The sequence below is a fragment of the Nelumbo lutea genome, chromosome 8 (genome assembly GCF_056320005.1).
Source record: "Nelumbo lutea isolate HS-2025 chromosome 8, American lotus-T2T, whole genome shotgun sequence".
Taxonomy (NCBI): domain Eukaryota; kingdom Viridiplantae; phylum Streptophyta; class Magnoliopsida; order Proteales; family Nelumbonaceae; genus Nelumbo; species Nelumbo lutea.
In genome coordinates, this window is record NC_142691.1 from 11,220,983 (window position 1) to 11,234,209 (window position 13,227).

General features: G+C 37.0%; 1 protein-coding gene across 15 annotated transcripts; it reads left to right on the forward strand.

Annotated features, from left to right (window-relative positions):
- Positions 1-394: 394 nt before the first annotated feature.
- Positions 395-12,323, forward strand: LOC148842712 (casein kinase 1-like protein HD16). 15 transcript variants are annotated; one of them, XR_016103380.1, is made up of 19 exons: positions 529-642; positions 2,015-2,415; positions 3,619-3,744; positions 3,856-3,929; positions 4,052-4,121; positions 4,281-4,336; positions 4,419-4,490; positions 4,588-4,682; positions 4,804-4,870; positions 4,960-5,089; positions 5,186-5,404; positions 5,485-5,615; positions 6,396-6,570; positions 6,680-6,770; positions 8,852-9,009; positions 9,118-9,306; positions 9,640-9,744; positions 11,795-11,842; positions 12,123-12,323. XR_016103380.1 is itself a non-coding variant. In XM_088958499.1 (18 exons), exons 2-17 carry the CDS (start codon positions 2,008-2,010, stop codon positions 9,697-9,699), a joined length of 2,121 nt encoding a protein of 706 aa, XP_088814625.1. In that variant the 5' UTR covers positions 488-642; positions 1,933-2,007; the 3' UTR covers positions 9,700-9,744; positions 10,728-11,606. The 15 variants fall into 15 exon arrangements, 14 of the variants coding, with proteins under 14 accessions (XP_088814622.1, XP_088814625.1, XP_088814627.1 ...); XM_088958499.1 differs by lacking the exons at positions 11,795-11,842; positions 12,123-12,323 and adding an exon at positions 10,728-11,606 and having other exon boundaries at positions 488-642; positions 1,933-2,415; XM_088958501.1 differs by lacking the exons at positions 11,795-11,842; positions 12,123-12,323 and adding an exon at positions 11,019-11,606 and having other exon boundaries at positions 488-642; positions 1,933-2,415.
- The last annotated feature ends 904 nt before the right edge of the window (positions 12,324-13,227 follow it).

A 13,227-nucleotide genomic window follows, 5' to 3' on the forward strand; every position in this document is an offset into this window, starting at 1 on the left:
ATACTCCGTAACTCGTAACACGGTGACGAGGCTTATTTTACCTAGGTCACGTAGCCCTAGCAGCACTCATACATATTGTAATGTACGGTTGTCGCACGTGGAGTGACTTCCTTCGCGAAAGCGACGTTGTGGAATGCTGCATCAGCAGAGCAGGTTATCACCTGACTATCCGATTGAAATCTTTTACTTTGCCGATTCATCATGAAGGCTGGTACATAATGGAGATAAAAGATACCGATCTAACGGATTTGGACGAGTGTCCACCATTGACGTGTACGACAATACGAGATACAGTCATATGCCACAAATCATGCACGCAACCAGGGAAGTTTTTTTTTTTTTATTTTTATTTTTTCTAAGATTAGTATTTAGTAGGAAGAATTAAGGAGGCGGTGGCACTCGCACTTTACTATCGTACGCATGGAGGGAAGGTTTACTATCGTACGCATGGAGGGAAGGTTTACTATCGTACGCATGGAGGGAAGGTGAGAAGGTGCACACCCTTTTTGCCAGCCCATGCCTTGCACTCACAGCATCACAGCGTTCAGCGACCATCATTCTCTTCTATGCGGTTTCTAGTTTCATCTTCTTTGGATAAAGATACCTTTTTTTTTTTTTTTAATCTCCTCAAAGGGTATCTGGGTATGTATACATTTTAACTTTGTTATTATGTCTGTAAGTATTTTCTTCTATTGGATGATATCGAAACACGTATAGCTTAAACAAATTTACCCATGTTTATTTTTTATTATTTTTCGTTTTATTTTCTTTGATGGTACATTTGGTTTCTATGAATATGTACATGAGCTTTGAGCTTTGCTTGATATGTTGAGTATTTGATCAGATGGGTCTTGGTTGTTTAGATGATAGACTGGGTTTCGATTGACGTGGGTGTTCTTAGTTTTCGTAAAGGATTCTATGATAGACAAATTTGAGTTATCTGGTAATACTTCTGAGCCTTTTTGTGTTGAAATATTAATATTTGACGGACTGATTTGTGATCGTTTTCCTTTCCTTTCCTGTTTTTTGTATTAATCAATGGCTTCGGCTTCATGAATGATCAGATGTTTAGCGCGCACTAAAATTGATTTGGGTCTGAAATTTTGATGATGAAGGGGACTTTTGTATTGATAATTTGATGTTGGGTTTGTGGTTAGATGTGAGTTGGAATCAGTCTATGTAACACCTTTTGATTGAAATTTGTTTGAATTGGAATCAGTCCATTCAACATCTTCTGATTGAAGTTGGTTTCTAATAAACAAGTTTTTCTTAACCCAACCATGTAAACATTCGTGATTCTAGTCTGGTCTTTGTTTTGCATAGAACTATTTGAACTTTAATCTGATATGTTGATTTTCTCCAGAGTACACTTGTGTGCTAGATTAATGGTTTCTCTAGTATTTGATTTGTCGTGCAATTGTGTCTGTCTATGATCATTTTGTGTCTACAGATATAGAAGAGATTGCCCCTATAGAAGTATGGCCTCTACATATCATTTTGTTGAAATTAACTTCTCTGTATTCTTCTGTCGAAATGGCTTTGGTATCTTTTCCATAGATCAACCTCTTTAACTCCATAGGTTCAAAATGGGTTCTTTCTGTTGTAGGATGACAAACCTATTTAAAAATTATTGAATCTGCAAGATTCTTGTATGTTGAATCTGGAAATGCTTTTGACATTGGTTTTTAAACTGGATTATGTGGTCTTTACTTCGGGTGATGAAATAGTTGGTGCGTATTTGAAGTGATGTGCACTTTTATCTTTCCAATCCTGAAGCTTGAGAGGTGGTTTTTCTTTTCAAGTGTTTAAATTTGTTTTTTTCCATATCAGCCTCTGTGGCATCTTGAACCTGGAAATGTTTTACTGAGATTTTCACTCAACAACCACTGGATGTTCTCTTTTCTTGATTTGTTCATTGTTTTTGATACTTAGGATTGAATCAATCAATATCATTTGAGATTGGAGTATAAACTTAGAACAAGGTGGTAATCTTTGCATGGGAGAAAAATGCCAGATTTACGAAGTGGAGCTCGCCAGGCCCAGTTGAGATCCAAGCAGGTTAATGATCTCGAAACAACTCCTGCTGTAAATCCAGTGAGAGCAACCCGGCGTGGTACTGGAAGGGGAAATGGCTCAAATGCTCCCATACTAAAGCAACCTCTGGTTGAGCCAGTTAAGCAAGCCATTGCTTCTCCAAGGGCAAGAGCAGTGGGTAGAGGCCGGGGAGCCAAAGGGGCAAAGCCAGAGAAGCCTTCTCAGCCTTTGGGTAGGCCGATAGAGGAGCAGATTGCAACTGGCTTGGATGTAGCAATGAGAGAGGTGGTAGCAGTTCACAATGAGGTGGTGGCAGAGAAGAGCATGGAAAAGTTAGTTGCTGTTGAGGAGGAAGGCAACTCAAGTCCTCTTCCTGAGAGGGTATGTATCTCTGCAGCTTCCTGTGCTGTTGTTTGCATTTTTTTTGGAATCACCTTTCCTAATTATTCTTTGTACACTTTTTCCCCTTCCTGTCCAACATACTGAGCCACCACTGTTTTATGTTGCTCCACCTGTAAATTTTGCACACTGGACAGATCCTGTTTTTTGGTTTGCTTAGTGGGTTAGACACAGGCCATGGACATTCAATAAAAACCACAGCCATTAAGTTAATTTAATAAATCTTAGAAAATATTACAATACAGGAAATGGTTCAGTACTTGATTAAGGGAAAGTAAAATCATGTGGCTACTGGATATTCGTGTATCTATTTTTTTTTTTATTGAAAATGGTAACTTTCATTAAGAATATTAAATAAACATCTTACACTGTCAACCACTCAGACAAAGAGTTTTGACCCCAAAATAACATCAAGAATTACAGTACAGCCCAAAATAAGTTTTCCCTGAAGGTCCCCTGTTTTGCCAAGCTATCTGCCACAGAGTTTTCCGATCTCCTTATCCATTTGAATGTAACTCCAACTTCCCTTGCCAAGCATATTATTTCCCTTATTTGCTGTCTAAACTTCCATACACCCAACTTCTTTGTTTGCAGCCACCTTATTAACAATTTAGAGTCTCCTTCCACCTCCAAGTTCTGAAACTCCCATTGCTTGGCAAATCTCAGGCCTTGTAGGAGAGCCAAAATTTCAGCTCTCAAAGAGTCTACCACTCCTATGGGACCAGAGTATAGTGCCACCATTCTGCCCTCCCCATCCCTAAAAACTCCCCCAACTCCCGAGGGTCCTAGATTACCCATGGAGCTTCCATCAAAATTCAATTTTACCCTTTGCTGTGCTGGTGGTGTCCAAGAGGGCTGAATGACAGATTGCCTGGTTGAAGAGTTTGCCGCTGCTGACCAGCCCTTTTGTATATCATCCACTGAAAAATCTTTAAATAAATCACTTATTTTCAGCCAATATATGACTTTAATGGCTACACAGTCAATGATTTGTTTTGTTGATCTTTGTGCCCCTTGGAATATTCTGTTGCCATACCTCATTCTTATTTGCCAATAGTACAGTGCATTCATAGGGTTGTTAATATTGGAACTACAACAAAACAAAATAAAAGTAATTTCCCACTAGACAATTTGTTGTTTTATGTATCATTTTTTGCAAACAATGAGCCTTTCTCCACTTTACAGGTACAACTAGGTAACTCCCCTGTTTACAAGATAGAAAAAAAATTGGGTAAGGGGGGTTTTGGACAAGTTTATCTTGGAAGAAGGATGACTGGTGGCACAGGGCATACGGGACCTGATGCCCTTGAGGTACTGTGGACTTTTCTTCTCTCTTTTATTTTATATTTGCTTGTTTTTCCCTTTCCAAAGCAGGTAGCTCTAACAATGTAAAAATTAGTTAAGACTTATTTTACTGTGTAGGTGGCCTTGAAGTTTGAGCATCGAAATAGTAAAGGATGCAATCATGGTCCTCCTTATGAGTGGCAAGTTTACAGGTAAGCCAGTGTGTTATGTTTGCTATTATTTATTTATTTTGAAAAATGCCAGTCTTTTGATATGTTTCTGCCCAACTGATGCTTCTAATTTTCTATATCTTTTAATTTCCCTCTTCATGAAGCATGCTTAATGGTTGTTATGGGCTTCCCTTAGTCCATTACAAGGGCTGCCAAGGAGACTACTACATTCTTGTGAGTTGAACCTCTACATTTTCCAAACTGATTATGTGTTATGAAGGGCTTTTTATTGCCTGTTCGTTATTACTGTTGAAAAAGAAATTCCATCTTATTTTTTCTCATGCATTTTATTGATATCTCATATGTGATTTTTGTTGTGGGATTTACTTCTAGGTCATGGACATGCTTGGTCCAAGTTTATGGGATGTTTGGAACACCAATAATCAGATGTATGACAACGTAGTTCCTTCTCTTAATTCTTATGCTTTTAATTTTCTTTTATGTTATTTGAGCATCCTTGTCCTTTTACAGGTTGTCTGAAGAGATGGTTGCCTGTATAGCAGTGGAGGCAATATCAATACTGCAGAAGCTTCACGGAAGGGGGTAATTCCTATTAGTTTCTGTTATTTACTGTTCTTGATAAGATCGACATACCATTTTCTTCTGTGTATGCAATTATAGTTTCTTGGGTTTTCCCCAGTTTCGTTCATGGAGATGTGAAGCCAGAGAATTTTCTTCTTGGTCAGCCTGGCACCCATGATGAAAGGAAGCTCTATTTAGTAGACCTTGGTTTGGGTATAAATTCCTATAGAATCTACATTATAAGTTCCAATAACCTGAATTTCCTCATGTTATTTTTTCTACAAAGCAAGCTGTACAAAGTGTTCCAATTGGATTGTAATTATGCCTATTTCAGCATCTAGATGGAAGGATGCATTATCTGGTCGCCATGTTGATTATGACCAAAGGCCTGATGTTTTCAGGTTGGTAACTTTATATATTGGTTATTGAAGTTCGTGATCTGATGCTTCCATCTATATTTAACGAGTATTCTGTTCTACTTCATTCTCAGGGGCACAGTACGTTATGCAAGTGTGCATGCTCATTTGGGTAGGACAGGGAGCAGAAGGGATGACCTTGAATCATTGGCATACACCCTGATATTCCTCCTCAGAGGAAAGCTTCCCTGGCAAGGGTTTCTTGTAAGTTATTTTATCCTTTAACTGTATTGTCTTTTGTAACTTAATAATCTATTTTTTTTCTTTAATATATTGTTTGAATGGTCTATCAACATGCAGGGAGATAACAAAAGCTTTCTTGTTTGTAAGAAGAAGATGGCAACTTCTCCTAAGATGCTTTGTAGCTTCTGCCCACTCCCATTCCAACAATTTCTTGAAACAGTCACCAATATGAGTTTTGACGAAGAACCAAACTACTCAAAGCTTATTTCCCTTTTTGAACACATGATTGCAACCGATGCATCTCTGCGGCCCATCAAAACTGATGGTGTACTCAAGGTTGCTTTTTTCTGGTCAAAGTTGAATTGTTCACTGTTTAAAGGGAGTGAATGTTCTAATTCTTTCATGCATCACTATAGGTGGGACAGAAAAGAGGAAGGATACTGGTTGATTTGGAAGACAGTGGTGAACCTAAAAAGAAAGTCCGGCTGGGTACTCCTGCTACTCAGTGGATCTCAGTCTATAACTCCAGATCTCCAATGAAGCAGAGGTAATTCAAAATTTTGATCAACAATGCTTAATCTCAAATCGCGATGATGGGTGTGAATAAACTGTTTAATTATCAATTTCATTTTCTTTTCAATTTATTATAAAATATGCCTGGAATGCACTTCTAGTGAATTTTGAATACAAATTAAAACAAGACTGCATATTTCAGTGTACTTTTTTTGAACTATATTAAATGACATCCTTTATGATTGATTGGTATGGTCATCATGTTACATTTTCCATTACTGGAAAGTACCAAAGACTTTTTTTTCTTTTTTCTTTCTATTTATGGTAGTTGTTACTTCTGGTATTTCCACCATGGAATCCCCTTTTTCCATGGACTTGTTGACCCACAGGAAGACACATTACATATTTAGTTTGGTGCCCCTGACTCAAGTAAATTTCCTATTATGTTTGATTTTTCTTGCAGTTTTATTGGGAGGTTTTCTCTTACACCTTAGAGAACTTTTGTTTTGGAATGTCTAATCAACCAATTGAGCAATGTGCCTTAGCCCAAAAAGTGAATGGGTTGCAACACAAGGACCTCCACATTTCACATTGGAAATAAGGATGCGAAATTTGAGAACCCTGAATTATATTTTATACCTTTTTCCTTCTCTCTGAACTTATGGAGCAGGTTCTGAGATATCAATATATTTCTTATGCTTATACTGAAATCAAAATAGTGAAAAGAAAATCCAGGAACTAGGACACGATCCCTTTTTTTTTCAAAATTCTTAAGTTCCCTTTGCTGGAAGTGATATGTGCTTTGGCACCACAGGTATCACTATAATGTGATGGACTCGAGACTTTGCCAGCATGTGGAGAAGGGGAAGGAAGATGGCTTGTATGTTAGCTGTATAGCATCTTCAGCAAACCTGTGGGCTATCATTATGGATGCAGGGACAGGATTCACGTCTCAGGTTTATGACCTTTCTCCCATTTTCCTCCACAAGGTAAGTATTGCAGGAGCTTATGACATGTATCTTTTGAGATATCATTTTGTTAACTTTTCTGGTATCTCTGGTTCTCAGAAAATCCTTTTCTTCTTGGCATCTTGGTCAGGACTGGATTATGGAACAGTGGGATAAGAATTACTATATCAGTTCAGTGGCTGGAGCAACTAATGGCAGTGCCGTGGTGGTAATGTCCAAGGGTGAGTCTTTGCATTTGCATTTCTGATTTCTAAGCGCCTATAATTTTTTTTTTTTTTTCATTTCATGTAAGTTTTTCAAGTGGCAAAAATTGGGAGTTCCCAGATTGCCAGGAGGACTGATTTTACAGGCACCTTTAGGCTTTATCAGACCTGAATTTTAGTCCTACATCAGAATAAATTTATTGGTGCTGAAGATGAGAAGGATTTAATTATTTTAAATGGATATCGCGATTAAGATATTCAATGGAAAATAATTCAAATTTTATTGATAAGAATATAGGGGTAAAAAGTAAAAGTAAAAGACTGAGTTCATCTATGGTCATTGTTCGTTGCTTTGTTCTTTATCTTCAGAGTTTCCCAGACATCTATGCAGCTATAGTTTCTCCGTTAAATCCTCTTGAGAACTCCATATTCTTGATTAAACAGATAGAGAAATGGCATGTTGAACCTTAAATATGTGATGTGCAGAGGGCAATTCACTAAATAGTGCTGTGAAATTAATCTCTGTTGATGCTTGTCGTTAAATTCACATATTTGTTCCAATGATTGAGTTTTCTATGCTGGAAATAAACTTGGCAGTATTTTCTGTTTCATGTTTCTTAATTTCTAAATTTTTGGTTATTGGAGAAGACAGAGAGTGATGCTCTCTCTCACCTGCCCTCCCAAATGGACTCTGGTCCATTGAAAATTTTATTAATTCAAATGAAGAAATGCCACCGTCATTCGAGTGTGCATCCACCAGAGTGCAAATGTAGTTTTTTCATGACTTTGTTTGCTTATTGGAATTGAAATTTGTAACTTCCATCTTTTGATAGAAATTGATGGTAAAATGTCATGGCTTATGGCTTATATGTCACTAAGCCTTGTTCAAATGATATGGGGTCGATTATCCATGACAATGATAGTTGGCAAAATTTTTAATGCCAGCTGCCGCCCTGACGCAACCCTTCTTTTTATCTGGGCTTGGGACTGGCAATGTAATACAAGCACACATTGACAGAGTTGTCATATATGTTTGTATTTATATGGGTCATGGTTGAACATCATATATGTTTTTTTAATCAAAATTAAAAATATAGTTTATTAGATTTTCTGAAACTTTATACACTTTTGACTTTTGAGCTTACACTCCTTATAACTCACCTTAAACCTACACATACGTTGCATGTGATCAACTGATTCTACCAGTTCAACATTCATGCATGGAATAGGTTGCCTTTCTCATCAAATCTTTATCAATGGGCTAGGCTTCAGATCAGAAAAAAGAAGCAAGAGTAGGGAGAACAACATTGCACTAATCCATCCGAAGTGTCTGGGAAAGAGACATTGCAAGCAGCAGGGAAAGAGAGGAATTTGATGGTTGATTTTTCATTCATTCTAACTTGAAATGCACTGCCTTTGACCAGTGAAAACATTAGTTGTTTTCTGCGGGTCAACAAATCATAGTCTTGAACTTCTTAAGAATTGTTCACATCATTGGATGTCCATCTCCTTGATCTAAACCCCTTCCATGTAGGAGCAAAGGATTAACTTGCTTATTTGACAATTAAATTGAACTTCAATCTGAAAATTCATTCTCTAGGGAGAAGAAGGTAAAGGCTTGTTCTGTGGGGAGAAGAAAAAGAGTACTCTTGAGTGACCTGGAAAATATGTATCAATTTAGTTGTGAGATTCCTGTTTAGAGTATTATGTTTGTTTTACACAATGCAGATGACTTCAAATGCAATGATTCGAGTTATTTTAGTTTGTATGATTTGCCCCAGTTGGTTGCATTTTATGAGCTTATGTCAATTTGTAAACGTTATTTATTTATTTATTTTTTCATTTTTGAGAGGATATTCAGGCAATGAAGCCACCAATTTAGAGAAAAATGGAATGCAACAGAACCATTTTATACATTTGGAATTCTACTTAAATATGGTTATCTCCCTCTAATGTGTTTTTAGCATATTTATTAACATCACTACAGAAAGAGTAACCTAAATTATTTCAGATGATTAAATGTTGAAAGAAACAATTTTATGGTTACTTTATTGATTTTGATGCAACTGATATGTTTCTTTCCTTAATTTCTACCAAAGGGACACCATACACTCAACAATCGTACAAAGTTAGTGATGTATTTCCTTTCAAATGGATCAATAAGAAATGGAATGAGGGCTTCTTTGTTACTTGCATGGCGACTGCAGGTGGTAAATGGGGCATTGTTATGTCCCGAAATGCAGGTTTCTCAAATCAGGTAACCTATGTTGAAGACTGTTACACTATTTAAGAAGTGAAATGAAGGCTTCTTTGTTATTTGCATGCCACAGTTTCTTAAAGTTAGTAGTTTGACCTCCTCCCTTAGGTTGTTGAACTCGATTTCCTCTATCCAAGTGAGGGGATCCATAGACGATGGGAGAGCGGATACAGGATTACATCAGCTGCTGCAACTACTGATCAAGCTGCATTCATACTCAGTACACCCAAGAGGAAATCACCAGATGTGACACAAGAAACATTGCGCACATCTGCTTTTCCTAGTAATCATGTTAAGGTAGGATTTCTCAGTCATGACTTTGTTTCAAGTATCAAAGTATGTTGGATTTCATTGGAAAGTTAACATTGTCAAACTTGAAACCCACAACATTGGATGTTTTGTGGAAATCCCTGACACTGACAACAATGGTTTTCCAAATCTGAAGAAAATGTCTATTGCAAATTGAGAACACTCTGGTTTTTCTTGCTTTTTTGAAGGGTGCTACTTTCACATATCACTATTCTGACTGTTTGCAAAGATAGCTTTGGGCAGTGTTGTAGAACAACTCTGGTAGCTTTTTGTGATTTCAAGGAATTGATTACATATTTCTCTACTCTGGAAATGCTGCAGGATAAATGGTCAAAAAATCTATATATTGCATCTATTTGTTATGGGAGAACGGTATCTTGAAGTTGGATTTTTTGAAGGGAAAGGTGCATGTAAAATTTAAAGCAGGTATCTTGTCCCTCTTCTGCCAATCTATTTTGTTTTTCTTTATTTTCTTTTCTTTCCTTTTATTTGGAGTGTACATAACCATCCATTTTAAACTCTGTGATGGGTTTGTGTTGACATAAACCCTTCTGGAAAGGCTTATTATTGTATATACAGTCTTACTCTATTGATTGTCTATACCATGAATATAATGTAATTTTTCATTCACTGGTCCTCTGTTCTGCTGATAGCACTTGATTTATAGTTAGCTAGCATGTATGCACGGAACCCCCTTTCAAGAAGACTTTCTGAATGCTGACAGTTCGATTTCAGTATCCTGTTGACATACTGACTACATTGACAGTTGTCTGTTCTTTCATTTTTTTCCTTTTCTTTTTTAGAGGACGAGAGTTTCAGTCTGTTTCCAATTCCATGTCTTTGCTGTCTCAATTATGTTATTATTTAGCGTCAGATCAGAAAAATGCTATCTATTGCTCAGCCAACACACAGGTTATATAGGTCCTGCAACACAAACATCATATATTATTAAATTCTAAACAGATTCATAATCAAGTAGCACAGCATCTGCTTCTCTTGCAATTTGTTTTACGTTGACTGTTAAACAACTGCCAAAAGTTGGGCTGCTTGTTTGAAATGAAAGTGCTGGATTATCTTGAGCCAATGGACAATGTCTTAATGAATTCATCATACAGCTAAACGATGGTGAGCAATGAAGACAGATCAAGAAGCTGTGACAAGCTCCAGTGGGGAATCCATGACATGGTCGAAGAGTGCAGATACAAATATGTACAGTGCAAATACAAGGCTTAGAAATACCATCTACAGGTTTTTGCATTTTACATATTTTTATTTGCACTCTTCCCAAACTGAGCTTAATAAACTCATTGCATTTGCCCAAATTGACCACTATTTTTAGTGTAGGATCGTTATATTTTTTTTGGTAGTGTATTTACGGTCGCTTTCTGATATGTGACATTTGTTTGTAGGACGAATTCAAACCAGATGCAAAAATTGCATCAGGATTCATTTGTTTGCAATTATAATTTGCACCCAACGGCCAACACCCTTACCTAATATAAAATTGCAACATCTCTTCTGCACTCACTGGCAATAGAAATTTTGTATCCCAAAAACTGATGCGAAGTTTTTGTGATGCACTTTACCCATCAAAACAAACTAAATGAAGGTAGATCTTGAGACAAGAATTACTCAATTTGTATGGAGAGCCTGCTGTACTTTAATGCATTTGTTTTTCATGGCATGGCAAACAATCGCAGTGTAAGGAAGTTACTTTAGGGGACAAATTCTTCTAACATTGACTGGGTTTCTCCGACGTTGAAATGGATACAGCAATTCACTTGTATACTTGTCCATTTAGCTGATTCCTGACAGTGTTAACATAGATGGAAGTATCCAAGGAAGCGGCTTCGTCTTTTGGTCTGGTTGTGTTAGAGATGCAAATGGTCTTTTTGTGGCTGCAAAATGTGGATATGGCATGGTGAGTTTGGCTTTCCAAGCAAGCAGAAGCATAAAGCTGATGGTTAAATCTAGAGGTCTCAACAATATCAATGGTCTCTCTAGTAACTCGTTGGATTGGTCCTACCCACCAGAATGGCTGGTTAATGATCTGAATGCTGGTTTTGTTTGTTTATCAGTTTTGAGCATTAGTAGCTATTGGTAATGGTAGGGTGTATGCTACTAATGTTGAGTAGTGGTGTCTCAGGTCCAATGTCGTTAGGTTGTGTTTGGTTGCAGTGCAATTTTATTTGCACTAGTACAAATGAATGAGAGTGCAAATAAAAAAATGTAAATTCTTGTTTATTTTTGTTTTGGGTTTTAATTTATGCTGCTTTTGTCTTAATTTACTTTATTTGTATTGCAATCAAACAAAATAAGCTAAAATTTAAAACAAAATTAGGTCAGAAGTTGCACTCAAATCATTTGCACTGCCATTTTTGCATCATTGCATTTTTTTTTTTTTTTTGCATTACAACCAAATACAGGCTTAGAGACTTTCTTTTGCATTTGACTGTTTGCTCTTCTTTTCTTTAAGGAACTGGTCTTCTTTTCTACCCAAAAAAAGTGTCAAGACTTCATGCGGGTAAGTCAATCTGGTTTTAACAGACAACATGAGAGATATGATAGGTTACAAACTATAATTGTTATAAGTCGTCATCATCTAAGCCTTATCCCAATTGAATTTGGTCTGCTAGATGAATCCTGCTTCGTTATTCTCCATTCTCTTAGTGCTATATTCATTATTAAATTCATCATTGTCATTATCAAACTTTTATCTCAACTATATGGGGTTAGCTACGTGAATCTTGTTTGTTTATCTATCGATAACCTTCTTGATCTGTCCCTAGTCTTTGTTCTTTCAGCTTGCACCAAGCCATAATAGAAATAAGTGCCATTCAGATCCCTGCCGTACTAGACTGGATAGGATTCAGACTCAGACTCGGTACAGGTTTTTGATAAGTTGAGGTTCAATGTCTTTCACAAGAGCTCTTATCCTGTATTGATTGTTCCAAACTTCCAATACTTTATCTTACTGTGGCATCAAAGTGAAACGTTTCTTGGTATAGAAATTTCAACTTTCTGTGTCTCTCTCTCTCCTTCACACATGCATCGTGTTCTCAGTACTAGAAAATCATGAAAACTCTAATAACCGACCTCGTCCTTTCTTAGGGAACACTTATTTTCAAATCATGGGAAGACGTTTGAGCCATGAAACCACTGCAAGGAATAATAATGAATTAAAAACAGAAAAGCCTGTTAAGAGTCTGAAAATATTGTCATATGGGTTGGGTGTCTATAAATGTAATGTTTTACCAATCCAAATAATAACAATATAACTTTATAAAATCCTGAATCCACATGACTATAAGAGAGAGAATAAAGTATTGCGAGGTAGAGAATAGAGTCGTAGCGTGCGGCGTAAAGCGAACCTTTCGGCGAGTCCGCGTTCTATTGGACGCGTGAACTTACCAATTAGAGGTTCGCTTATGCGAGTAAAATATAAAATTAACGGACTTTTACCCGTTGTCTCAAGGTGTTTGGTTGAATCGGACACAAAAGGACGAAAACCCAAAAGTTTTCTTTCAAAATTTCAATGCCATTTGAACTCTCTCCATTTCTTGTCATCCTCCCCTTCGAGCCCTAATCCAAGCATCTCGCCGGCCACTCACCACACACCAGTGTCCATGACTGTGGAACGACAGCAAGAACTCCAGCATTCCGGCAGGAACTCTCCAGTCTCTCCAATGATTCTATTATCCCTTATTCTTATTCTTCTTCTAACAGATTGAAGATCCTCTAGTCAATTGCCACAGGATCTCCAATGTGTTTTATGTTAACATTTCATAAAACACACCCACTGACAAATGGCTGTATCAAAAAAATTTAAAACAAATGAGATCTTTAGGGTTGTAATTGAGTTGAGTCGAGGCAAGTATCAGGTTGTTCGAGCTTTAACTTGACTAAAAA

Excerpts from the sequence above, each read along its gene's own strand:
- LOC148842712 (XM_088958502.1), top strand. The coding sequence starts at position 567 with ATGCGGTTTCTAGTTTCATCTTCTTTGGATAAAGATACCTTTTTTTTT. Across the intron at positions 3,745-3,855 it reads CGGGACCTGATGCCCTTGAG|GTGGCCTTGAAGTTTGAGCA; the intron begins GTACTGTGGACT and ends TTTACTGTGTAG. Across the intron at positions 3,930-4,051 it reads TATGAGTGGCAAGTTTACAG|CATGCTTAATGGTTGTTATG; the intron begins GTAAGCCAGTGT and ends CTCTTCATGAAG.